Genomic DNA, 27,501 nt, shown 5'->3' on the forward strand with positions numbered 1-27,501 from the left:
CCTGCCACAACTCTACTCGGTAAAGGCCAGACCTCAGAATACAGAGCTGGCCATACTCTTTTTCTCTCCTCTTTAAAAGCATCTATACAATAGACTGACAGTTTCTCAAGGTTTAGAATATATCTTTTCTATAAAGACAGTATTTTGGAAATATATTTTTCTGAATGCCTTTTTTGTGCTTCTTAAGATAATATGCTATTCTTGCAGCCCAGAAAGCACACTACTTAGTCCTTCAATTGAATAATAAGACATTTATGTTCCCTTCCTTCTTGCCAGGCAATCTTTGAAGTCATCTCCTCTGAACATTCTTACCTTCTCAGCCTGGAAATCTTGATACGAATGTTTAAGAATTCTAAAGAGCTGAGTGACACCATGACCAAAACTGAGAGACACCATCTCTTCTCCAATATTTCAGACGTCTGCGAGGCAAGCAGAAAGTAAGTGACCAGCACCTGGGTTATTGCTAAAGGAGATGGGCTTGTAAAGTTCACATCCATTGGTCATCCAGCTGTGGTTCTCATTCCTGGAAGTGAACTGTAAGGCTGGGTTGAGTTGCTGGTGAACAGAGCCCTTAGTTATGGGCCACCTGATGTTTCTCCCTTCTCTTCCCACATCCACTCACTCTCTTCCTTCTGATAATGTCCATGATACCCTTGGTTGGTTCTGCTCTGGGGTTCTGTCCATGTTAGTAAATGACTAACAGTGGCCAGTATGCATCAGGAATATGAATTCTAGATAATCACCAGAATATGATAGTACTTTATTTTTCTTGCATTCCTTTTGTGCTTCATATTTTCTCATGAAAAGTAGATAAAATGGTACTTGGTCATGTATTCAAAATTGTATGAACAATTATTTTGAATTTGCTTCTCTTCTCTTTTTGCTTAAATATTTCCAAGTGTGCATGCATGATGTTTTTCTCATAAATACTTAAGTACTCTCTGTTGACACTATATTAGGATCGGACAATTCATTTTGTTAGGTATGATCATTCATGATTTTATTTGATTGATTTGTGTATAGGGGAATAATAGTGGCACTTGTTTTAAAATTCCAAGATCCAGAGGTTCTGTTGTAAAAATCCCTTTGTGTACAGTGTATTGGCCACCTGGAAAACAACGGGAGCAAGCATTTTCTTTCCTGCTTATCTTTTTAGATAGTTTATGATTATATAAGAAAGTACACCTTTTTATATACATAGTGGCATACTGCAAGCCCAGCTCTCCCTTTACTTTTCCGGCACAGTCTCACAGGTCATGGCACACCTGTGCCATAGTTTCTCATTCCATTTTCAGATTGTTTCACTGTGCATTTATTGAGGACCCGAGGCTGTATGTGCTATAGCTGCACCCAGGAGGCCCAGTGTACTGCTGGTGATCGATGTCAGATCTATGAGTTCATTAAGGATTGCAAAATGTTGTCACTCGAGTTCATCCCTGTTTGTTCACTTATCAGCTGGCCTATTTCTGTGAAGGGAAATGAACCTTCGACTACTAGTATAACCTATGGCAAAGTGCAAGTCATCTTACATATCAATGCTCGAGTTTCAATCTCAATCATCTCTGGCCATTTTCTTGCTATGTTACATTTCAGGTTGTGAAGGCTCCCTCTTTAGGCCTGGACGTGCACCACCTCTCTGCTGTCTTTGGTGTACAGGAGTGTTTAAAGACTTAGTTTCAATAGAAAGCCAGACAAAGTAAAACAAATTCAAATCTGCAAAACAAGACATGTTCAAAGAAGCTGATAGATATTCCAAACTTATACAAACATAAAGGGTAAATATGAGCAATTTTACATATCAATTGAAACTCCAAAGAACTTAACAATTCTTACAGAAAAGTAGTCTAGTTCTTACAGTTGCTCCTTCCTCACGTAACCAATCTCAACAAGGTTTGTCTCTGTCTTCAGGGTGAGCACATATAAATGGAGTTTTGTATCTACTCCCTTTCGTAGAGAAGTGGAAATCAAATCCACACAAGTTTTCTCAGCCTTCTTTAAATTCATATCTATCACATACTGGGTTTGATCTTAGGGTTCATCTTGCTCATCTTGCTTGCTTGGCTATGCCCTACCACTTGAGCCACACCCCCAACTCAGCTTTATTTTTTTTATTTTTTTTTATTTTTTGGGGTCCGGTCGTAGGAGCTGAGCTCTGGGCCTGGGCGCTATCCCTCAGCTCTTCAGCTCAAGGCTAGTGCTCTACCACTTGAGTCACAGCACCACTTCCGGCTTTTTTTCTTTTTGCTTATATGGTGCTGAGGAATCGAACCCAGGGCCTCATGCATGCAAGGCAAGCGCTCTACCACTGAGCCACCTTCCCAGCCCCCAACTCAGCTTTATGCTGGCTAACTAGAGAGGGAGTCTCTTGGACTTTGATACAGGGGTTGGCCTCATACCATAGTCCTCCAGCTCTCACCCTTCTGAGAAGTCTTTTATAAAATATGCAAGACTCTCCAGCTATTCTGGATATTACTGTATATTTTCCATAGACTTCTGAGTTTCCATTAAAAGATAAAGCCAGAAGTATCTGTATCCTTTACACTGCTGTTTTGTTTTTACTTGAAATGCTTTACTTTGGGTAGCTGCCTGTGGTGTGTAGCTTTTGTTATCTTCCAGCCAAGGGCGTCCAGCTTCACTGGACAATCTTGTCAGTGTAAGTTACATTATATGGCTTATTTGAAACAGTTCATACACTGCCTTTGTAAAATTCAGTCATCAGAATACTTGTCAGACTCGTTTTGTGGCCTAGTACAGACATGCCTGCTTGTGGAGCCAAGCGTGGCTTTTCCTTCTGTGGGGACAGGGTCTCTGTGCAGCCCAGCTGCCCCTGAACTCATGTCATTCCCCTGCCTTGGCCTCCCAAGTGCTGGCATTAGAGGCTTGTGCCACTACACGTGGCACAGGGGTGGCTCGCAAGTGGAAACTGCCTTGAAGAACACTCTTCTTTCCGTTGCAGCTGGGCTGTGGCGTATTCAGTGCAGTTGTCTGAACATTCTGCACATCCAGGTTAACAAGGGCTCTCGAGGTCCAAGGGCCCAGGGCTTTCATAGTTGCCAGTAAATAATACCAAGAGGTCCTTGCAGGAACAGAGATCACTGCTTCTGGGTGTGTGTTTATCAGTGGAATGTTCCTACCAAATTCTTTTCTTCTTTATAAAGCATTCTTTCTGTCAACACTTATGGAGCCTCCTTTTCTTGAACATTCCAGCTGGCGGTCCTGTGGTTGGTGGTCCTCTGGGGCCATGAGTGGCTGAAGGTACACACCCAGCTTGTGTGCAAATCATTCCAGGCCGGGGCATTTCCTCCCACAGGGCAGGCTTGGTTCATGCTGCAGGGGAAGGTGCAAGGGCCCCGACCAGAACCAGAACCAAGAGACAAGAAAACAGATGGCGTCCTCTCATTTTACTGAAGGATTTCACTATTGCTAATGTGGAGACATTCATTCAGTAATCAGGGGCTGGTGTGTGGGCACTTAGAGGACATGGCAGTAAGAGGGCTGGTGTGTGGGCACTTAAGACAGAGCAGGGCTAGCATTGGAGGGAGGTGCTAGGGATGTGAGGCCATGAGAGAAATAGCCAGTACTTCCGGGGTCCTGCCAGCGTTCCCTAAGGGAGGAAGAACTGGACTGGAAAGATCTTTGGAACATGGATGCCTGAGGCCTTGGTGAAAAGCAGAAGCATTCAGTGAAAGGAAGAATATGAGAACTCCAGGAAACTGGAGCTGGGACGTGGGTTTGGTCCCAGCAGTATTGTTGTTGCTGTGGGTCTGGGTGGTGTGGCATGGGTTAAGTGTGGTGGTAGCGACGGGCATTTACCCTGGGGCTCTTTGCCCCAGTGACTCTCCGGGCATTAGATGGAGGAGACCAAAACCTGCTTAGGACCGGGATCGGCCTCCCATCCTTCCGCTGTGGAGGTCTGCTCTGTGGCTGACAGGCTCATGTTCTGTCTCTGTGTCCTGGCCTGGCACCGAGAGTGAGTCAAGATGGTGGGAAGGCAGCTGGAATCCTGCAGACACCAAGGTGGTCTGCGATTCTATGGGGTGCGGAGGGCAGAACTCACCACTCTCCCATGGCACAGGCATGGCTCCACCCAACGCTTGGACAGTCTTTGTGTCCTGGGTCAGCCCTGGGTCACTGCTGCTACCTCACCTGTTCTCGACCTCCTACCCCCATCTCACATGAAGAATTCCATGCTGCATGATCTCTGTCCCTTAACCACTGGACAGGCCTGGTCATGTGAAGTGAAAATAGGAGTATTTGGTACCTTTTTAACAACAAATAGGTTCATCACGGCCCATAATGTCTGTGTAAGAAGGTGCATAGGGACACTCCCTGCCAGCCGCTGGGCGATGGGCAAGGGTTAGAGCAACAGAAGAGGCTAATCTGACTAAATGATAAAGTGTGCACATACAAAATGCCAAAAAATGCCATGGAGAAACCCCTTTGCACAAATGATACACAAATAAACAGCAAGCCAGGTGCCAGTGGCTCATACCTGTAATCCTAGCTACGTATGAGGCTGAGAACTGAGGATCAGTGTTCAGAGCCAGCCCAGGCAGGACAGTCTGGGAGACTCTTATCTCCAGTTAACCACCAAAAAAGCCAAGAGCGGAGCTGTGCCTCGGGACAGGGTGTCATTCTTGAGCAAAAGCAGCTCAGAGACAAAACCTGGGCCCGCATTCAAACTCCAAGACCAGCAGAAAGAGAAAAGAAAAGAAAATCCCACTCCCAGGCATTTATCCAAATGACCACAAATGAGGACACACTAAAGCTACCAGCACAACCATGTTCACGGCAGCATTGTTTACCACAGCTAAGATATAGAATCAACCCAAATGCCCCTCAGTGGATGAATGGATCAAGAAAATGTGGTGTACATACACAATGGAATTCTGTGCTTCCATCAGAAAGAATGGTACTGCCCTATTCATAAGGAAATGGAAAGACTTGGAAAAAAAATTACATTAAGCAAAGTAAGCCAGACCTAAAGAAACATAGGTTGCAAGCCTTCCCCCATTTGTAAGAATTAGAATGTGCCTATAAATCTAAAAGTAAACCCAATGGGTATTCACAGACCCAAGTCTTACCAAGCGAAGTCACTAGACATTCCCAGTCTTAAGCCAAAGCAGAAATCCGTGGAAAAAGGAGCCATGGGTGGAGTTTGGTTGCAGTATTCCATCTACATTGTGTTTCAACTGTGGGCTTTCAACAATTCCATGGGTTTCTGACTCTGCCAGTCATGAGTGAAGGGAGCAGGACCACACAGTGTTCCTGCCTGGGGAAAGCCTTCATGTACACACAGCCTTCTTGCCTGGGGAAAGCCTTCATGTGCACACAGCGTTCCTGCCTGGGGAAAGCCTTCATGTACACACAGCGTTTCTACCTGGGGAAAGCCTTCATGTACACACAGTGGCCTGGCCAACCTCAAGCCCTTGATTTAGCACGAGGAAGAAGGTGGTGAATGAAGTTTCTAAAGCAAGTTCTTTAGGGTCCAGCCATGGCCTCCCTGTCATGGCGTGTTATTTCTAATGATTCTGTGTTTTTCTAAGCATTATTGTTATTCTGTTGGATTTAACTCCTCCCAGGATTGGGAGAAAGCAATGTGTCCCATTTTCGGTAAGGAGACTTTGGCCCAGGCCAATTTTATGGCTTTGCTTGAAGTTTGCTTCAGTGGGATTGAAACTTGTGGGGTTTGATGCTTCAGAATGCATTCACCAGAGACTGTTTGTCCAGACACATGTGTGTACAGTTTAATTTTGTGTGTGTGCATGCACACATGCACATGTGCAAGAGCAAGCACAAGGGCTTGAACTCAAGGCCTCAGGCTCCTGCTTGGCTTTTTACTGGCACTCTACCAGTTGAGCCACCGCTCCACTTCCAACTTTTTACTGGTTAGTTGGAGATAAGGGTCTCACTGATTTGTCTAGTGGGGCTGGCTTTGAACCACAGATCTCAGATCCTTAGATCTCAGCTTCCTGATTAGCTCATGTATAATATTTTAAACGCAGAGAAGAGTTTAGTCTAAGGATCTCAATGTCACTTTAGGGTTCAGCTAGGAATTACATCTCTGGAAAATTAATAGAAGTTGCTTTCACCAGAGTCACATATTGACGACTCCTGTTGGAATGTCGTTGACCTCAAATGGGGTGGCAAGAGTATCTTGTTTTCTGTGAGCATCTCAGAGTGTGTATCTCCTGGTTTCCCTGGCACACAGAGCAGGGCTGCTGTCCCATGGCTTCATCACAAGCAGTCTGGAATCTCTCTCCATTTTTGCAGACCAGCCTGTGCCCCACAGTTCATAACCCGTCTGGTTAAAAAATACCTAAATGATTTATGTCCAATTCCTTAAGCTGCTTGTCTTGTCCAGTGCTCTGATGATGAATTCTGCATCAAGAAGGCACTGACCTCAGTTGATAGGTTTCCATCTCTTGGTCTGAAAAAAATTTGATGCCTCCCAAATAGACTTTGGAAGAAACATTTGCACGTCTTTTCTCAAGACTAAGTGAAAGAATCCCTTGACGCTTAGGTGGTAATTTAAGCACCAAACTGTCTTTATCAAAATTGAATTTTTTGTGAAGGATGTGAAAATACTATGTTCTTTAAAACTTCTGAGGTCACTCTCTGTATTCTGAGAAGGCAAATGAAATACTGTGTTAAGTATAAGTTCAGCATTTACTGTGATCATTCTCTATAATGTTTAACCATCCTGCCTCCTCTTTAAAATACAGTTACAGTAAAATATCCTGAGGAGTGTGGATGGTGAGTGGCATGTAAAAGAGCTTAACAGATATTTTGTCTATACAATGTTTTCCTTGGATTTCAAAGGGCTTCAGGAAATGATTTCGACTTGGAAAAAAATTTGATGGAAAGAGTCCATAGAAATGTCAAGATTGGCTAAGACTGACCTGGTCATTTGTGGGGGACTCAGACAAAAGTCGCTTTGTAGTGAGAAAAGCTGTCTCTGTATCAGGAGAGCACTGGAATTCCTTTTCCAGCCGAGAAGTAATCGGAACAAATGCCCCACGGGGCACAATGGGAGCTGTGTTTATCTGCTTCTTGCTGTCCCCCTCTGCTGTGGTGTTTGGAGAAGGCCTCTGGGCTGTCTGTGTGCAATGTGTGTCCCTACACGGTATGTCCCAGGGTGCCCTCAGTGGCTGGTCTGCCCTTGCAGTACGAAGCTTGACCCCGGCTGCACTGCCTGCTGAAGAGGCAGTGCAGGTGCATGCCTGGTATAAGTGTGCTCGTGGACTTTGCTTAGCAGTGTTCTTTGAGGTTGCTGTAGAAGCTGCTGTTGAAAGCTGTGCCACAGATTTAGCCATGTTGTAATGCATTTTTGGAGCATCTGATAGACTCATTTAAGACTCCCTGTCTGCTGGGATTTAAGAAATGGGCAGTATCAGAACTGGGCACCTCATTTCTGCCCATGCCACCCCGGACCTTATGTTGAAAGACTTCTGTTTTGAACTTGTACTTTTCCCTTGTCTGTCTTCCCTGCCAATGTGTAGCTTATAGCCACAAAACTACGCTTGTAATCAGGATATGTAGTCTTATAAATTTAGGATATCAGAATGTCATCTTACTCATTTATTAATTAAGCAATCAAAATACTGATGTAGCCAGGCACTGGTGGCACATACCTGTAATCTTAGCTACTCAGGAGTCTGAGATCTGAGGATCACGGTTCAAAGACAGCCTGGGCAGGAAAATACATGAGACTCTTATCTCCAGTTAACCACCAGAAAACTGGAAGTGGAGCTGTGGTTCAAAGTGGTAGAGTGCTAGTTTTGAACAAAAAAGCTCAGGGACAGTACCTAGGCCCAGAGCTCAAGCCCCACAACTAAAAAAAAACATGTGGAGACTGTTGTATCATATTTCTGAGAGATACATACTAGTGATTATCTGTTGCTCTAAAAATACTCTTTCCAACAGAAGGAGGATAAATACATAATTATTTAGTCTCCAGTTCTCTCCCTGTACTTGCTGCTGGAGGGAACATCTTTTCCCAGGCTTGTCAAAGGCCTTGTGCATGGAGACCCAGATGCTCAAGCTGGAGAATCTCAGCTTCCTTTACCTGTTCCCTTCTGATCACAGCGTGCATGAATTCTCCACTTTGAAGACTGGCTCCCTGGGATCCTGCTTCTCCTTCCTGAGATTGGAGCAAGAGAGGAATGTTAATCTTGTCCTCTTCCTGTGATTAGCTGCTGTTTGTTTGTTTGGAACCAACACCAGAATACCTAACAGACCCCACACCAGGCCTCCCACTGGCTGCAGGCACCGTTATCTATCACCAGCTCCCACCAGAGCCTTGGTGAGGCAGGGCGTCCTTTGGGTGGACTGTGGTTCACCAAAGGTAGTTTTTCATAATGGCTTCTTTTTTTTTCTGTTTTCACTGAGCTTTTCCCTAAGACTTGCATTAGAAAACCAAGAGGAATTAAAACACATTGCAGGGCTGGTAAGGTGGCTCAGTGGGAGAGTGCTTGCCTTGCATGCATGAGGCCCTGGGTTCAATTCCTCAGCACCACATAAGCAAAAAAGAAAAAAAAAAAAACGGAAGTGGTGCTGTGGCTCGTGTGGTAGGGCACTAGCCTTGAGCTGAATTGCTGAGGGACAGTGTCCAGGCCCAGAGTTCAGGCCCCATGACCGGACCAAAACAAACAAACAGATTGCAAATACCTTGCACATTTCTGAAATGCAGCTGGAGGTCCTGCCTGTGCAGCTCCCTGTGTTCTCACAGATGTCGGCTCTCCGCCTTCCTTCCAGACACAGGCACATCCTTCCTGCTTCTCCTGTTCCTCCCACGCCCCTGTCCCCACTAAGGGTTTACAGACCTGCCTGTTGCCCATGTGGGGTGCTTGGCTAGACATGGTAGCATCTTCTTCAACTTCCCTCTGCTGGGTCTTTTCTAGAATCCAGCTGGCCATCCGACCATCTGCTTATCCACCTGGAACTGGGCAAAGTGGGTCTTTGCATCACAGATGTGTTATTTTCCACACACCCTCCACTAGCTCATTGTACCCATAGGAACCCTGGCAGTCTCCCTCACCACTGCCTGTGCCTCTTGTGCACTGTACCCTGCCTTACACAAGTCAGAGCGGCCCAGGCTCCATCGGGCCATCCTGGTCTCCTGGTGGCCTGTCACCCAGATCACCATCTGCTCTCCTAGGTTTGCCCTGCAGTCCCTGGCCTGCCCTGTGCCACATGGGTTTATTACCAGCCAGTCTCCAGCCTGCCCTGTAACACGTGGGTTTATTGCGGGGCAGATTCCCGGCCTTCCCTGTGCCATTGCCATTGTCTTACCATTGTCACCACACCTCTGACACCAAATGAATATTTCCATTTTTTCCTCTCACTGATCAGCAGGTGCCAGCTGGATGTGTACTGTTCTCAGGTGAACTTCACAGAGCCAGCCCGGCTTCCTGGAGTTTACAAGCTCAGTTCCATGAAACAGCCCTCACTTCAAAGCCAGTAGCAAGCATGGGGCCTCCAAATACCCTGCACTTCTGTCCTGCCCACCCCATCTGCCCTCCTGTATGTAAGGCCTGATTGCTTTCTAGATCAGCTCCCAGAATGCAGGAGGTATTTTACGGTTGCCTCTATATGGTGAAGCATGCAGCTCAGGGAGGCCAGGGAGGGGGTGCTCAGGGCCACAGAGCCCCAGGTCCTCCAGGGCCTGCTGGCCTCCAGCTCCTTCTGCTGAGGAGGTTTCAGAAGGTGTTGGTTCACAGGTATGGCGAATCCTAGGCCCTTGGTGAATGACTCCAGCCCTCTTTTGCCTTGGAAGGGAGTAGAAAGAAACTGAGCTCCAGCCTGCCAGGTCTGGCTGCCAGGCCCAATCCTGAACCTCCCACGAAGCCCCACCCCCTACCTCCTCAGCACCAAAGGGGCCCAGGGATGTGTGCCAGGAGCCAGGGCTGCAAGTCCAGTAGTCACCTTTGGTTCTGCCATGCCATTGACCGAACAGTGAGCTGCCCAGATGTGAGTGCCCAGAGGGAGAGAGAGCCCCCTGCTCAGCCCCCACCCAGCATGCACCTGCCCCTCGGCTGCAGCCGGACTCATCTGCGTGGGCTGTTGGCATTATGACATCATCTGCCTTGTATGTCTCCACGTTTATCCCCCAGAGATCTGAAAAGAGACTCAAACAGATACGGGCATCATAGCAGTGTAGCTGTGGTCAGAAGGTAGAAACCACCTAGATCTCCACAAATGGATACTTACCCGTTTAAAAATGGATACTCTCTGGTTTACAAATGGATACTCGCTGACTTACTGGTTTTATATATATTTATATAATATATATATATATATGTATATATATATATGCGTATATATATATATACATATATGTATATATGTGTATATATAGAGAGAGAAGATAGATAATATGTATGTAGAGGTATGCAATACATTAATGTGCATGTACAGTGTGTGTATACATAACACATGTGTGTAGAGATATATACATATATTACTGTGCATGTACAATGTGTGTATATAACATGTGTATGTAGAGATATACACATGCATTAATGTGTATATACTGTATGTATGCGGATGCATTCACATAGCCAATCTGTCAACCCTAAATTGCTGTTCACCTATCTGTCTGTACTAAATTTCAATCTAAATAAACTATGGAAACAGTTAAATACCATGTACGTTAATGTTTTTATTTTCAGGGGAAGAACATGCAGAGTTAGATTTATTTTGAAGTTGTTTTCTTCTTTTTTGGGGGGGGGGGGTGTCGGTCATGGGGTCTGAACTCTGTCCCTCAGCTCTTCGGCTCAAGGCTAGCGCTCTAGCCACAGAGCCACTTCCGGCTTTTTGCTTTTTGCTTATGTGGTGCTGAGGAATCGAACCCAGGGCCTCAGGCAGGCAAGGCAAGCGCTCTACCACTGAGCCAACTTCCCAGCCCTGAAGTTGTTTTTTCTTAGAGTGGTTTGCTTATGTATTTTCCAGCATAATAAAATACACAGCCTGAACTGCTCCCTTCTCTGTATTGAAGGTATTCTTGAAAATAGTGACATATGCTGTTTATTCTTGTTATTGGGGGCAGGTCCTGGAGACAGAATTTGAACTTGAGGCCTCACATTCTCACTCAGCTTTCTTGTTCATGGCTGGTGCTCTACCACTTAAGCAATGTTCCATTCCAGAATTTTGTTGGTTGATTAGAAATGGAGTGTTGAGGGGTTTCCTGTCCAGGCTGGTTTTGACCCACCATCTTTGGTCTAGGCCTCATGCGTAGCTGGGACTATAGATGTGAGCCAACAGTGCCTGGCTGGTTTATTTTAAATGGACCTAGAGAGAGAAATGTCCATTTGAGCTTTAGGTAATAAGGTGTTTGTGTGCTGGATTTGACTCTAGACAAAACCTTCATAGGCTTTTTTTTTTCTTTCGCTCTTTTTGAGTCAATGCTGTGTATTGTTGATATTTTACGTATCCCATTACAGCCTGGTGTGAGGTCTGTTAGTGCATATAGAAGGAAGCGTATAAAGGCTTCTCTTTGTTTTTCTCAGATTCTTTACAGAGTTGGAAGCAAGACATCAGAATAGCATCATCATCGATGACATCAGCGACATTGTGGAGAAGCACACAGCATCCACGTTTGACCCCTATGTGAAGTACTGCACTAATGAAGTCTACCAGCAGCGCACTCTGCAGAGGCTGCTGTGAGTGGGGGCCCCCTGCTCGCACACTCGCGTCGGTGCTCCCTCCACCCTTCCTCCATGCTCACAGGGGCTGCCGTGAGTGGGGCTCGCTTGCACACTCAAGTCAGTGTTGCCTCCACCCTTCTTCAGTGCTCACAGACAGCAATTCATTCATCTCCTAAATCAGATTTTTTTTAATTTAAATTCTAATTTCATTGTCAAGGTGATGGACAGAGGGGTTACAGTTACATAAGTAAGGTATGAGTACATTTCTTGTCGAACTTGTCACCCCTTGCCTCATTTTTCTCCCACTCTCCCCCCCCCCCCAAGTTGTACAGATCATTTCCAGCATAGTGTTTTGTGAGTACCATTGTTGCATTGGTTCCGCGTTTGTCTTTTGTCTCATCATTTTGTTGTTCCCCTTCCCTTCTCTAATTCAGATAAATGCATGTACAATACCTAGGGTACCAAAATCAAATACAGTGATAACAGGAGATTTCTAAGTTCCTCCTGAGTTTTCCCCCAGGGGAGAGAGGTTTTAAAGGACCACTTTGAGGATGGAGATGTTTGAGGAAGAAAGTCTGGTCTCTAGGCACTTAGGGGCTTGCAACTGGTCTCTGTCCTTGGCTTATTTTGTCTCTCCCCCTTAGCTGTCACCAGACAAAGTAGGTGATGGTCACTCCCCTACCCCACACTGCTAATTTAGTGATTTGCCTGAGGCCAGTTCTTAAGCAGATGGAGCCAGAAGCTTGGATTAGGGTTTTCTAATTCATCTAACCTCCATACTACCTAGTCTCTGAAAACTGACTTCCCACTCTCTCCCACTTAGGTAGCTAGGGCCAAGGAGCTGAAGGGGGTCTGAGGAAAAGAAAAAAAGATGGTTCTTGAAGGTTTTAATTATGCCACAATAAAAAAGAGCCAAGCATTAAATTCTCAGAAAACCTTTTCTTATGTCTCAGAGTTTTGATAAGAGATGGAAGCCACCTCCATCTTTGGAAGATGGTTGAACAGTCTACCCCAATTTGCTTTGTCATGAGTAGTAGTTGCTCCTTGCTGGAAACACACTTTGGGGAAGTGCCAGACTTTCCCCCTCCCCCAGAGATCCCAGCCCCCAATGGGGGGCTCATCAGCTCTGAGAGTGTAACTCCTCTCTGGCTCTGGTCTACTGGTAGAGGAGGGCCTCTCCGCTCTTGGAGAAGCCCCCTGGCTGAGGCGGGCTGACCGCTGAGCGCCGAATGTTCCATCCTCTCAGCACCCTCTGGAAAGGCTCTGATGGCCGGGTGGAAATCCTACAGCTGCTCAAGGCCAGGGTGTTAGTGTGAAAGTTTGTCATGCTTCAGACTTTAGCAACCAGAAGACTTGGTTGTAAGGCCAACCTGCACACTGCGAGGTCTGTAGCAGAATCCCTGGCCTCTGTCCACTCGGTACCGGAGCACCTCCAGATGCTAGGGCAGGTGCCCTGGGGGAAATGTTCCCCCACACACTTCCCCAAGCCCCGGGTCCCCTGACTGGGCACAGAGTTGTTTTGTGACCAGCACTGACACAAAGGTCATGTTTGAAAACAAAGCCTTGATTTGGAGCCAGCGCAGAGGGCTGTTCTTATTTTGCAGGATTGAAACAAGTGTGAATAGTGATGATGTATGTATGGGACTCCCCAGATAGGGATGTTATCGTGATTGCCTTAGTCAGACCTGGAGATTAGAACTTGTGTCTTCAGGGGTTTCCTTGCAGGTGGTGTGTGAACTCACCTGTAGCAGAGCCTGGGAACCAGGAACTAAGCAGACCAGCCGGGACACCAGACTCGAAATCCCAGCCTTGGCAGCAGGGAATGAAGCTCCCCGCCAAGGTGGAGTTTGGGTGGTCTGGAGCATCAGAAGATGTCTTTAAATCTCAGGGAAAGCATACAGCTTCTCAGTTTGAGCAACCAAAAAGATAATTCTATGTAATTTCTCTTAATTTACTATCCCCTGTATTTTCCAATTTACTTTCAGTCCATAGCATTGAACAAAATCATAAAGTTTTCGAGTCACCTCTTGGAGAAACAATCATTGTTGCTGCTGGCCTATTTGCCCACTCTTTTTATCCTGGTGTGCAGTGCCCGGCGTCACCTGTCCCTCTCCCTGTCCCTCCCTCCACCTCATATCAAGGCTGGGTGAGGGTGCCCAGGAGCACTGCACAGAGACTCGGAGACCTGGCTTCAGTCAGTCCCCGCGCCTGCATCCTGTGGCAAGCTAGACCCCTCCTGGGCCTGCTCTTGGCCTGGAGTGAGTCCTCTCCAGCCCCTCTGCAGATACATGTGGCTGTTCCCACTGGAGATGCTGTGTGGTACTTCTTACATCACCAGAAGAGGAGGAGCAGTGTTCTGGCTACTGTAGTCAGAGGTTTTCTGGCTGGCTTGGTCACATGTGCCTGGCACACTAGCACTGGGGAGCAGAAGCATGGAGAGAGAAGGTCTGCCTGGCTGTTAAGAGGGGGGCTTCTTTGTAAAACCAAAGGAAGGCAGGTGTGTTGTCTTACATCTGTGATCCTCGCTAGCTACATAGGAGGCAGAGACCAGCAGGATTGTGAGTCAAGGTTATGGCTGTGGCCCATGTGGTAGAGCAGCTGCCTGGCAAGTATATGACTCCTTAAAAAAAAAAAAAAAAAGCAAAAAGACTCTTAATAACTCCAGCCTGATGTCTCTTCCTCAGAGAGTATCTTAGGCCAGCTTTACAAATTTCTAGTTCATGCATCTTCCCTTGCCATTAATATTACTGAGTGATATTGCATCTTCAACCTGGAGTATAAAGATGCACACAAGCCCTCTGCGTGCCCGTGTCATTATGTGTTTATAATGTGTTTGCATATTTTCCCACAAGGGGTTTCGTTCTAACTCCTCACATGCACATGATGCCTATGATCACACTCCGCCCTCCATTGCGTTCCCATCCCTTCCCTCCCCAACTTGTACAAGCTTCTCTGTTCTGTGTTCACCCTTGTATATAAAGTATTTTGACCTTATTTATCTCCTTCACCCACTCTGTTTACCTCTTGCCCCCCAGGAACTCCATTTGTGTAACTCACCTTATTTTTAGTATACACTAATTATTCAAAGTGGTTTTACCATGGTATTTCACAGGTGTGCATGGCATTCCATTAGATTGAAGCTCCGATTTGCCCTGCTCTCCCCTCCCTCCCCCAGATAGTCAAGCAGCTTTCAATGAGCCTCATTTTGCCATCCTCGCTCACAGGTGCACGGTGATTTCGATATTATTTACCCTCTAACATTCTCTTTTTCTCCCCCTTTCTGTCCCCTCGGTCCCACGATGACAGCCATGTTCTCTGTATGTTTCCATACATTTAAACATTGTGGACAAGGGGTTGCAGCATTTTATGATTCAGTTTAACTTGGTGTCTGAGCTAGCAAGAGAGCCATTATGAAGTCCATTCTGCTCTGCTTCCTTTCCTCCAGGGCTACCAATCCCTCCTTCAAGGAAGTGCTGTCTCGGATCGAGTCCCATGAGGACTGCAGGAACCTGCCCATGATCTCCTTCCTCATCCTGCCCATGCAGCGGGTCACCCGCTTGCCGCTGCTCATGGATGTAAGAGCCGCGGCACCTGCCCCTAGATGCTGACAAAATAGACCCTCGAGACTCTGCCCCATGAATGCATGTCCTGTAAAGTCCCCAGATTAAGTGACAGGTCTGACCTCTTATTTCCCGGGCCTACCTAGGGCCTGTATGTTTAAAGATCAGTTCCTGATTCTTCAAATTCGATTTAATATTATCGTGATCGGGCTGGGAAGTTGGCTCAGTGGTAAAGCGCTTGCCTTGCATGCCTGAGGCCCTGGGTTCGATTCCTCAGCACCACATAAGCAAAAAGAAAAAAGCCGGAAGTGGCGCTGTGGCTCAAGTGGTAGAGCGCTAGCCTTGAGCTGAAGAGCTGAGGGACAGCGCCCAGGCCCAGAGTTCAGGCCCCGCGACCGGACCCAAAAAAAAAAAAATATAATCGTGATCATCATCCTCAGTATTGTGTCCACATTAAGTTTTTGTGAAAAGGAGGAAATAGTTGACTGTTGGTTTTATTTTTAATTGGGTGAACAAATTGATTGTGTCTGCTTTTACTTCATTGCAGACCATCTGCCAAAAAACACCCAAGGACTCTCCCAAGTACGAAGTCTGCAAGAGGGCCTTGAAGGAGGTGAGCAAGGTAAGCGCGGCAGGACTCTGAGCCAGGCGTGTCTCTGCCTGTGTGTTTACACAGTCCATAGACTTTGGCAACATTTGCATAGCGTTCTGAAGGTTGTTGAAAACAGAACAGCATTTGCTATGCTCAAGTGCACTTGCTTTGTGGACTGTCTCAGTTTACAAGAAGGAGCTGTAGCTTCCTTCTTGTCTCCTGGTGTGTGAATAGCTGCTGATTCACCCTCCCTTTCCACAAATATTTATTGGGTATCAACTGTGCTGCCAGGCATAATGCCAGGCCTTGAACACTGGGCAACGGATAGGGAGATGTGGTTACTTCTCTCGTGGTGTGAAAGGCAGACATGGAAGAGAATTACAGTGGTGATGGTGGGTGACACAGGACAGCACACAGTAGTGTCCCAGCTGAGACACAGCTGGAGTCCTCCGAGCCTGGGAGATCAACGTCTCAGATTGCAGACATTCATGTGCTTGCGGAGTAAGTGCTGGGAATTATCCAAGAGAGAGGGGCCTTGGGGGCCAGCTGTGTGGGCCCCTGCCTCCCATGTTGGGGAGTGATGTGAAAACTACAGATACATGTATTGTGAAGAGATGGGACCCATTATGAACCTAGTTATGGACCCTATTATGGCTGATTTGGGAGATGATGAGCAGCCTGACAGGAAGAGGGAAATAGACCAGTGCATGGGGTAAGTGTCTTGGAGATGGGTTGACTGAGCACAGTTGGGAATAGGTGTCAGGGAAATGGGGTGGGCGCTCTTATTTATGACTGGAACAGAGGCACCAGTAACAGAGGCAGGTGCTGATGAGTTCGTGTGAGTATGTTGTAACTGAGGGCTTAAAACATATGCAAGTTGACTGAGTAAAGAAGTCAGAAGCTCCTGAGAGATTCAACTTGGAGACGGGATTCAAGAGCTGCCTTCTTGGAGGTTGGGATGTAGGTGGGATTGTCTAGGGAGGGTTTGGAATGCGGTGAAGGTGAGAGCTTTGGATCTAAGGCCCACAGGGAACCAATAGTTACAGGAACCAGCAGAGAAGTCTTACAGTATAATAGAACAATCCAGGTGCTCATGCCTCTAATCCTAGCTAATCAGGAGGCTGAGACCTGATGGTGGAAGTTCAAAGCCAGCCTGGGCAGGAAAGGTCATGAGACGTCATGCCTCAACCAGCAAAAAGCCAGGAGCAGAGCTGTGGCTCAATTGTTAGAGCACCATCTATGAGCAGAAAAAGCTGAGTGAGAGCATGAGGCCCTGAGTTAAAACCTCAGTACTGGCAACAGTTCAGTCAATCAGTTATACCAGAGAAAAAGAAGAAAAACTAGAATGGCCTGGCAAATGGCGGAGGACTTGATGATTGTTAACAGTGATTACAAAATCATGTATATTTTGAGTTAGTTTATTTTTCTAACATAAATTTCTATATTAAGAATAAGGGAAAGCCAGGTGCTAGCAGCTCATGTTTATAATACTAGCTACTCAGAAGGCTGAAATCTGAGGATCATAGTTCAAAGCCAGCCCATACAGTAAAGTCTGTGAGACTCTTACTCTTGGTGAAAAGATTGTAAGTGGAGCCTTAAGTGTTAGAACACTAGTTTTGAGCAAAAGAAGTGCAGGAACAACTCATGCAGAACAAATAATGCCATTTCCTTTCATTTATAAACAGTGATGGCTCTAAGGGATTTGTGCCTTATTTTTTTACTGGGCTTGGTTATAATGGACACCGTGTGTCTACACGCTGCGCCCTGGACTTCTTGCAGTGGCAGTGCCCAGGTTGAGTCCTGAAAGCCAGGTGGTTGAGCATCAGGTGTGGAGGTGAGGTCAGACAAGGAAACACACAAATGGCCACACAGCAGGGGAGGCCTGGAGCCTAAGGTGTGGTTGTGTGAGATTAGGCACCAGTTACCTGGGAACTCTCCTAAATCTTTGCATTTTTTTTTTTTTTTTATCACTGGGGATGAACTCAGCTCTCAGGGTCTCTGGCTTGCTAGGTAAGGCTTTACCACTTGAGTGAGCCCCCAGCCTTGTTTGCTTTCCTCACACAAACTTCAGGCTGGCCATCCCTTTTCCGATGCTTCCCACATGGCTAGGACAGCAGAACGCATGCAACCCCATCCAGTGGCGAGTTGAGATGTGGATTTCACATTACTACCCAGGCTCCTGTGTGTGAGCACCAGATGTGCATGCAGATAATATGGAAAATCTAAATGAGAGACAGAAGATACAGCGCGCCACCTGTGATTGTGTCCCTCAAAATTATTTGCTAACAGAGACAACCAGAGCCTAGAACTGCCATTCTCCAGATCTCCACCTCCTGAGTGGCTAGGATTACAGGCCTGAGTCCTGTCTGAACTTCTGTCCCTTAAAAAAAATGCACCCCTGGGCTTCCCCGGGCTTCATGATTTCACAGGAGCGATCTGCACTTGGTTGTGGGGACTCTCAACCCTCCCTCTTCTGTGTTCCTAGCTGGTTCGGCTCTGCAACGAAGGAGCCAGGAAGATGGAGAGGACAGAGATGATGTACACCATCAACTCCCAGCTGGAGTTCAAGATCAAGGTAGCTGTGTTTGTCCTTGCTTGCTTTAGTGGGAAGCTCATCTAAATAAGAGGAGGTGGTTGAAGGTATTTGCTAGGGGTGGTGAGAGCCTTGACCCGGCAGATGCCTGGTGACCCTGCTCTGGCAGTACCAGAGACAGGGTCTCTCTCGGCCTTGGAGTCCAGCCTCTCTCAGCTGGCCTTCCCCCTCCCCGCTCCCCTCTCCCTCCCCCTGGCCCCAGCCCTGGAACAGTTGTGTTTGGAACTGAAGTTCAGCATTGAAGTTTGAGATGCCTATGGTACTTTCCAGTGCCACAAAAAACAGTGTCATGAGCTGGGACAGAGTGTGTCCCAAACCAAATCAGAGCTCACTATTGCAATTCTATTTCATTCCAAAACACAAATTTAATGAAGCAGTTTAAAGCAACCATATAGTTTCCTAGTAAAACTCCGCCTAACTTAGGTAACGTGAATCTAATTGATCTGCTTTTCATGGTGCTCTGTGGAAGGTAGTTCTTGGGGGTGTGGGGAGAACCATGGAGAGGTGCAGGGATTCCCTTACATTATGAAAGAGGGAAACATGGCTCTCAGCCTGGTAAAGTCAGGGCAGAGCTGGCGGCACTCACTTGCCTATGGCTGTGAATACAGATGGACACACCTGTGGTGTGGATGTACATACAGCACTCACTGAACAGAGGGGATGGTTCATTCACACCACTTAGAGATGCTAATTACACCAGTTAGATTTGCAATATCCTTGCCTGCTGATGGATGACAATAGCCAGTCATTTTCATTCAATTCATTTTGAAGATAAAAAAGTACAGGCTGAGCAGGCACTGATGGCTCAAGCCTGTAATCCTTGCTACTAAGGAGGCTGAGATCTGAGGATTGAGGTTCAAAGCCAGCCCAGGCAGGAATGTCCATGAGACTCTTATCTCCAATTAACCACCAGAAAACTGGAAGTGGTGCTGTGGCTCAAGTGGTAGAGTGCTAACCTTGAGTTGAAGAGCTGAGGGACAGCACCCAGGCCTAGAGTTCAAGCCTACAACCCATAACAAAAAAGAAAGTAGAGGCTGGAGGTGACATAATTTGTCCAAGCACAGACATTATTAAAACAAGTTGGCCAAGAACCTTCATTTTAGAATTCATCTAGAAAACAAAATCCTTGTGTCTGTCCTCTGGGAGCAGGGAGATAAGTCTGCTGGGAGCTCACTTCACTTACACAATCTTTTCCAAGTCTTTCCATTTCCTTACAAATGGTACAATATCATTCCTTTTGGTTGATTCCTAGACTTCTGTTATATATATGTACCACATTTTCTTTTTTTTTTTGTTTCTGCTTATGTGGTGTACCATATTTTCTTGATCCATTTGTCCATGAGGGGCACCTGGGATGATTCAGTATCTTGGCTATCATAAATAATGCTTCAGTGGTCATGGTTGTGCTGGTAGCTTTAGTGTGTGGCCATGTAAAAAATTAAGTGAAGTAAGCCAGACCCAGAGAAACAAAGGCTGCATGCCTTCCCTCATTTATGGTAGCTAGAATGTGCCTACAAATCTACAAGTAAACACACTGCATACTTTAACAAAATAAAAATATATAAATTATACAGGATCCTAGGCATTCACACATAGTGAGACCAAAGAAGGATACATTTAGGAAAGGATCACAAAGGCGTAATAACTATGTGTATCTGATTATATAAAATAATATTTATCAAAATGAACTCCAAGAAATGGGAACAGAGGTTTTATCTTTGTTGCTGTTTTGTTTTCTTTTCCTTTTGTCTTGTTTGTCCATTTATCTGTCTTTGGGAGGGTGGGGGGACACAGAGATGGAAGGACAAGGGGTGAACAAATGCAGCAATGACACTCACTAGACACCATGTTGAAAATGAACTACACAACTTGTGCGTGGGGATGGGAGGGAAAAACCCAGAGCAAGGAAAGGGGTGACATCGTCCAAAAAAAAATGCACTCTTTATCGGACTTATGTAATTGTACCCTTCTGTACATCACCTTTTTTTTTGGTCGGTCATGGGGCTTGAACTCTGGGCTTGGGCGTTGTCCCTGTGCTCTTCAGCTCAAGGTGAGCGCTCTACCACTTGAGCCACAGCGCCACTTCTGGTTTTCTAGTGGTTTAGAGGTAAGAATCTCATGGACTTTCCTGCCTGGACTGGCTTTGAACCTCGATCCTCAGATCTCAGCCTCCTGAGTAGCTAGGATTACAGGCATGAGCCACCTGCACCCAGCTTTGTACATCAGCTTTGTAATAACAATTTTACAATATTTCTTTAAAACTCTGGAGTCAGCCTGGCCCACAGCTGGTGAGTAGGTAGATAGCAGACTTGAAGAACCCAGGGAGATGTCCATGAGAGGAGGGGGCGCACTCTAGAGCTGAGGGCCAGGAGCACTCAGGAATGGCTCCATAGCAAGCGTGTGTGTGTGTGTGTGTGTGTGTGTGTGTGTGTGTGTGTGTGTGCTTAACCTTGAAAGGTAAGGAAGAAGGGATCCTCTGGAAGATTGAGAAGGTTGACAGGACAGTGCCCCTGTGTCCAGGAACTGCAGACATTTAGTGTTGTACAATTAGGGTACCAGAAGAGCAGCAAGCATAACGTCTGTGATGTTCAGGACCCAGATTGGGGGGGAGTGAAGAGGAACTGGAGGAGGAGGAAAGTGAGGATGCTGGGTAAGCATGCTGCGTCAGAGCAACAAAACATTGCTGAAATACTCATAGACACCAAGACTGAACAATGCATTGTTGGATAAACAGTGTGTCCTCAAAGAAGTAAGAGAGGAAATAGGCTTCCTAGAATTGAAAGAAGATGCCTGGGATGAAGCGAAAGCTGTGTGGAGATGGAAGTTTGTAGCCATGCATATCTGCATTAGATACAGAGAGGTTTCACAGAAATGGTCAAAACTAAGAACAAGCCAAAATCCAAATTAGCAGATAGAAAATTAAGAGTAGAATAATAGTTGGTACTAGCACACACAGAATAAAATAATAAATAATACAAGCAGTTTAAATTCATCAAATGGAGCTCTCAAAATATTTCAAAGAATTAATAAAATAAAAAATTTGATTCCTTGAAAAGATTGGTAAACCCCTAACTAATCAAAAGAGAAATGATGAAGACCCAAATTAATAAAATTAGACATTATAAGGACGATATCACAACAAGTAACAAGAAAATTCAGAGAATCATTGAGAAATACTTTAAAATCCTGTATTTTAACAAGCTTGAAACACTAGAATAAATGGATAGCATTCTAGAAGAAATGGATACATTTCTACCAAAATTGAACACAGACGAATCAAACTAAATCTGTGAACACGTAGTGAGACTGAAGCAGTAGCTAGAGTCAAGAACTAACAGAAGCGCTCCTGGGGTACACCGTGAAACGGGAGGAAGGAGACGCAACTCATTCCAGGAGGCCTGACACCAACACCCACAGAAGGTTGATACAAATAAAGCAACTTTTCTCAATAAAATGCTTCCTGGGTTTTGTGCCAGCACTGGCACTTGAACCAGGACCACTCTTACTTGACTTTGGAATGTATTTCTGCATTTGCCACAGAGGAGCTTAAGTAGGAACTTGTACCTCACGCCTGTAACCCACACTATTCAAGAAACTGAGATCTGGGGATTGCTTTTTGAAGTCAGCCTGGGCAGGAAAGTCTGTGAGAGACTTCTCTCCAATTAACCAGCAAAAAAACTGAAGATGGAGCCAAGACTGAAGTGGTAGATCCACATGGCTGACACGTGAGCAAGGTGTGCCAGGGCCTCCTGAGCCATGCTGGGTCTCTTCCTGTGTCTGTCTGTCTCCCTCCCTCCCTTCTCCTCCCCTCTCTCACTCTCAACTCTCTTCACATCTCACTGTTGCCCCTTTAGATCTTGGCTGCTCCTGTTAGCTAATAGTCTGGTCCAAGTTATTGGAGGCTAGAAATTCCCCAAGTTCACTGAATAATGACTTCTGGAAAGTCTGGGGTCGACTGTCTTTTTTTTTTTTTTTTGGTTGGTCGTGGGGCCTGAACTCTGGGCCTGGGCGCTGTCCCCCAGCTCTTCAGCTCTAGGCTAGAGCTCTACCACTTGAGCCTAAGCCCTATTTCCTGCTTTTTCTGCTTATGTGGTACTGAGGAATCAAACCCAGGGTTTCATGTATGTGAGGCAAGCACTCCACCACTGAGCCACCTTCCCAGACCCTTGACCATCATTTTCAATCTTCCTTTTTGGACTTATATGTAACTGGCGAACAACCTTCATAAAAGCCCTCTAAACGGTCTGAAACAACTGCACAACCCTTCCTTAGCCCCCCAGTTCTCCCAGTGTCCCTCAGTTTCCTATTTAATCATTCCCAGAATAGGATGACGTTTTGTCTTATCTCATCACTGCCTCATGGGTTCTGTATCCAAGAACTTGATGGACACAGAGTTTTGTTTTTAGATCACGTTTTTGGCACTGTGCATTTCTGGCAACAGAGAGAGAGAGGGAGAGGGGGAGGAGGGGAGGGAGGAGGGGGGAGGGAGGGAGAGAAGGAGAGAGGGAGAGAGTAAGAGGAGTCCTCAAGGGCCAGGGTTAGTTTGAGAATTCTCCAGTCAGCTTGGATAAAACTGAGTGAAGGTAAAAGCAGTGTGTGCTTCCTCAGATACAGCCTTTCCTATGAGTTCGGTAGATTATCCCAGAAGAACTCCACATGAGGCTTTCAGGGAGGAAGGAGACAGGAGAAGATGGCCATAAAGTTAGGAAGGGGAGCCAGGCATGGGGCCTGATGCCTGGAACATTAGGCACCTGGGAGGTGGAAATCCTGAGGACTGTGGTTCAGGGCCAGCCCAGGCTTCATCATCATCATCATCTTCATCATTATCATCATCACCATCACCATCGTCATGATGTAGGTGTGTGAAGGGGTTACAATTCCATGAGTCAGGTTATGAGTCCAGTGCTTCTTGGTCAGTGTCACTCCTTAAGCTTTGTTACCCCCGTTTCCCCTCCCATCCCTACCCTCAAGTCACACAAGCCACTTTTTACATCATGAGCCCAGGCATCTCCACAAACAAGCTGGGTGTGGGGCAGCAAGCCTGTGATCCCAGCCACACAGGAGGCATAGGTTGGGAGTACTTGTGACTGATGCCAGCTAGGGCAAAAAACACAAGACGCCATCTGAAAACAGCCTAACACTAAAAAGGGCTGGCCGCATGGCTCAAGCAAGCAGTAGAGCATCTACCTAGCAAGAGGTCTTGGGTTCTAACCCCAATAGCCATCCTTCCCCTAAAAGAATAGGTGCTTTGAGGAATATGGTAATGTAAGAAGCAGAAAAACATAAATTTGTGAGGGTTTTGTCCTCTTAAATAGCTTTTTTTAATTTAGAAAGTAAATGCAGACATTTGTTCTCTAGGTAACTACAGTTGTCTATGATTAAATTCTGATTTGAGTTATGTAAAGTAATTGCAGTTAGTATGTTAGGTTCCAGGACTCATTAAACTTAAGATGACTCCTTGTTTTCATTTCCTCTTTTCATTTTTAAAGGTAATAGAATAGCTGGACCCCAGTGGCTTATGCCTGTAATCTTAACTACTCAGAAGTCTGAGATCTGAGGATTGTGGTTCAAACCCAGCCCAAGCAGAAAAATCCATGAAACTCTTATCTTCAACCTACCAAAAAAAGGAAGTAAAACCACAGCTCAAATGGTAGAATAAGACAGCTCTTAGGCCCTGAGTTCAAGCCCCAGTACTGGCACAAGAAAAAAAAAGTTAATAGAATGGTTAGGATTTTCTGATTTGGTAACATTTCCTCATCTTTAACATCATAATGTCAAGTTAATAGTTTACTATATTGAAAACTCAATTATTTTTTGTTGTCTGAAAGAAGGTGTGAACATCTCTAATTGCCTTTTGCTATTTTATTACATACCTGTAAAATAGTGGTGCATTCCATAATACATAGTTTGTAATTCCTGTATCTTTTAATAATCGTCTTGGTGGTCCTGGGGTTTGAACTCAGGCAGGACCTTGCACCTTGTGGGCAGTTGCTGTACCACGAGCCATGCCCCCAGCCATCTTCTGATCTCCTTATCAAAGAACACTAATTACTGCCGCCCACACTGAGCATCCTCTCCTGGCAGCCCTTTCCTCTGGTCTCCTCCTCGCGGTGGCTGGTGAAGAGAGGCGAGCTGACGGCCTATGTGGAGGACACGGTGCTCTTCTCCCGGCGCACATCCAGGCAGCAGGTCTATTTCTTCCTCTTCAATGATGTGCTCATCATCACCAAGAAGAAGAGGTGAGCCTGGGGTGGGGCGAGCTCTCCTTCATGCAGGTGCTGCCATCAAAGTATTAGGGGTGCGGTCTGCCCGCAGCATGGCCTCCTCCTGTGCGGTGTCCGCTGCCTGGGCCTGCCTCCCTCCTGCTCACCAGCTTCTGGGAAGCACTCACAGTGTCAGACACAAAGCTGAACCCTGTGCAGCGTTCAGACCTCTGGCTTTCGCTGGGTGGCATGCTCCTCCTCCCATTACATTAAGTGCTTTCCATATTTCCATCCTGGGGCTTGTGTGACACTGCAGTGGTGGATGGGCTGGTCCACTTGATGTGGATGGCAGTGTGTGCTTACAGCTCACGCACAGTGGTTCTTAAAAAGCTCCCCTACGGGAAGGTGTGAGCCTTCCTCGCTCTGAGGGTATGGAGGCTGTCAGTTGGCAGTGTTCATTCTTATGGGAGGCAGCTGGTGGTGTAATCAAGTCCCATTCCAGATAGATGCCCAGAAAACCACACGAGCCTCCTTTTACAGTACTGTTCTCTCAAACTGTTCCCACCTGCACACACGCATGTACACACGTGCGCGCACACACCTGTTCTCAGTGCCACCTTCCTCTGGGATTCCCCAAAGTAACGTGTCTGTTAAACGGCCAAGTACACAGAGAAAGGAGGAATACACTTCGGCCAGTCCTGTGCTAATTGCATGTTTCCTGGCATGTGGATGTGGGAAGCCGTGCACCTGTGGGGTGCCTGAGGATGCACTGAGTCACTATCTGTGGGTGTGGACAAATCTCTATGGTACTTTTTCCCTTTCAAACTTACCTCTTTTTCAAAAGAAAGAATTATTAGTGTTCTGTCTTTCACATTGGGCTTTTTAAAAGAGGGTTCAAGCCTGTGCAGTCTAGCACGGAGATACATGCCTTCTGAAGAGCTCTTTGACCATGAACACAGCCTGAACCTCCCTTTCATCCACCTTCTGTGTGCTAGCCTGAGCCGGGGCAAGTGTCCTGGGAAGGAGGGAGGTTGGCGTCTAAATGCTAGTAAGATGGGGTATTTCCACAAATCTCCTCAAATGACTTAGTGACTATGAGTGGCTCACACGGGGGAGAGCCCCTGTGCTGCATGTGGAGGTCCCACATGTCCAACTCAGTCCGGGCGCTCACTCCAGCAACCTTACACCCACAGTATGGGCCCTAGTTCCCGTCCTGGAATTTCTAGATTTCTCACAGGACCAGCTCATTCACCCTTAGGTGCTTCCATGATTTTCTAGATATTTCCTTGGTTTATTTTCCATCACCTCCCAAAATATATTTATTTTAATTAAAATTACAGTTTTATTTAGGAAAAATAGATAACCTTGGTAATACTAGGCTTTCCTATTAATTTACATCTATATCTGACACATTTTAAGGTCATTTCAGAATAGAAAATAAAGCTTGTTCAGTTTGTTCCTAATTACAGGTTTTGTGGTAGTCTAAAGAAGTGCATTGCATTTTCTAGCTACGTAGAAAATACATATGTATGTTTGTGTGTAGCAGGGCTTTGTTTTTACCTAGCTACATGACTGAACCTCTTTCAGTTTGTGGTAGGTTTCAGTCGTGGCTGTCATTTGAGGATTGTGATTTGCAGAAGGAAAAGACCCTTCCCCTGCTCAGGACTCACCCTGAATGACAGCAGTCCCCACATCTGGGCATTGATAACTTTTAAGTGTTCTCTTTACACTTTTACTTACAACACTGATTAAACAAAAAGCAGATTATCAAACACTAATCTGCCTGTTGTCTAGATTTACATAGTAAAGTTAGGTGTCCCTTTTTTTTATTTGGCCATGGGGCTTGAACTCTGGGCCTGGGTGTTGTTCCTCAGCTCTTCAGCTCTAGGCTAGCTCTCTACCACTTGAGTCACAGCGCCACTTGCAGTTTTCTGGTGGTCAATTGGAAAGAAGAGTCTCACAGACTTTCCTGCCCAGGCTGGCTTTGAACTGTGATCCTCAGATCTCTGCCTCCAGAGTAGCTAGGATTATAGGTGTGAGCTACCAGTGCCCAGCAGGCATCCCATTTTTAAATAACAACAACAAAAGATATAAGAATGTGGATTACTTCATATCTTCCTCTTGGTAAAGGAACTATTGGTGCTTATGATTATTGCTGTTAAAGAGAGAGAGTGTGTGTGTGTGTGTGTGTGTGTGTGTGTGTGTGTGAGTGTGTGTGTGTGTGTGCATGCACACACCCACCAGCACTTTGGGTTTTTTTTTTCTTTTTTGGGGGTCCGGTCGTGGGGCCTGAATTCTGGGCCTGGGCACTGTCCCTCAGCTCTTCAGCTCAAGGCTAGCGCTCTACCACTTGAGCAACAGCGCCACTTCCAGCTTTTTTTTTACTTTTTGCTTATGTGGTGCTGAGAAATCGAACCCAGGGTCTCAGGCATGCGTTCTACCACTGAGCCACCTTCCCAGCCCCGGGTTTGGTGTTTTAAAGCCTTTCAATGTTTTCCTGACTTAAAAATATAAATAACACATAAATAAATGCCTAGTGTGAGCGACTCAGGTCTTTATTTAAAAATTGTGAGAGAAGAAGTTAAAATTGCTCTGTAGTAATCTCTTTTAAAAAGCAAGGATACTTTCCATACCTGCGTGAAGTTTGAGATTGGTTTGGGAAGTGGGGAGGGAGGGAGATAGGGGAGAGTTATAGAAAGGCAGTCCAATCAAGGTACATGGCATGCACATCTGGACATGTAAAATGAAGCCTTCTTGTATGACTAGTTGATGCTTATACAGATGTGGAAAGAGAGAGCAAGGATGATGGGTGTTACTCAATGCTAGAGCTTTTCCCCAGTGTGTATGAGGCCCTGGGGTTGACCAGCAACCTAACAGAAAAAGAAGCCAGATGCTCATGAGGAGG

At 46.0% G+C, this 27,501-nt stretch overlaps 1 protein-coding gene across 1 annotated transcript in view; it reads left to right on the forward strand.

Annotated features, from left to right (window-relative positions):
- The window catches only part of Arhgef26 (Rho guanine nucleotide exchange factor 26), a 61,645-nt gene that overhangs the window by 22,423 nt on the left and 11,721 nt on the right, over window positions 1–27,501 (forward strand). Inside the window, exons 5-10 of the mRNA XM_042685848.1 lie at window positions 277–437; window positions 11,511–11,663; window positions 15,094–15,223; window positions 15,756–15,830; window positions 18,286–18,375; window positions 24,478–24,632. Of these exons, the coding sequence (XP_042541782.1) occupies window positions 277–437; window positions 11,511–11,663; window positions 15,094–15,223; window positions 15,756–15,830; window positions 18,286–18,375; window positions 24,478–24,632 (764 nt within the window). The remainder of the gene's footprint in view (window positions 1–276; window positions 438–11,510; window positions 11,664–15,093; window positions 15,224–15,755; window positions 15,831–18,285; window positions 18,376–24,477; window positions 24,633–27,501) is intronic.

The sequence above is a fragment of the Dipodomys spectabilis genome, unplaced genomic scaffold (assembly GCF_019054845.1).
Source record: "Dipodomys spectabilis isolate Male_0828 unplaced genomic scaffold, ASM1905484v1 ptg000095l, whole genome shotgun sequence".
Lineage (NCBI taxonomy): Eukaryota > Metazoa > Chordata > Mammalia > Rodentia > Heteromyidae > Dipodomys > Dipodomys spectabilis.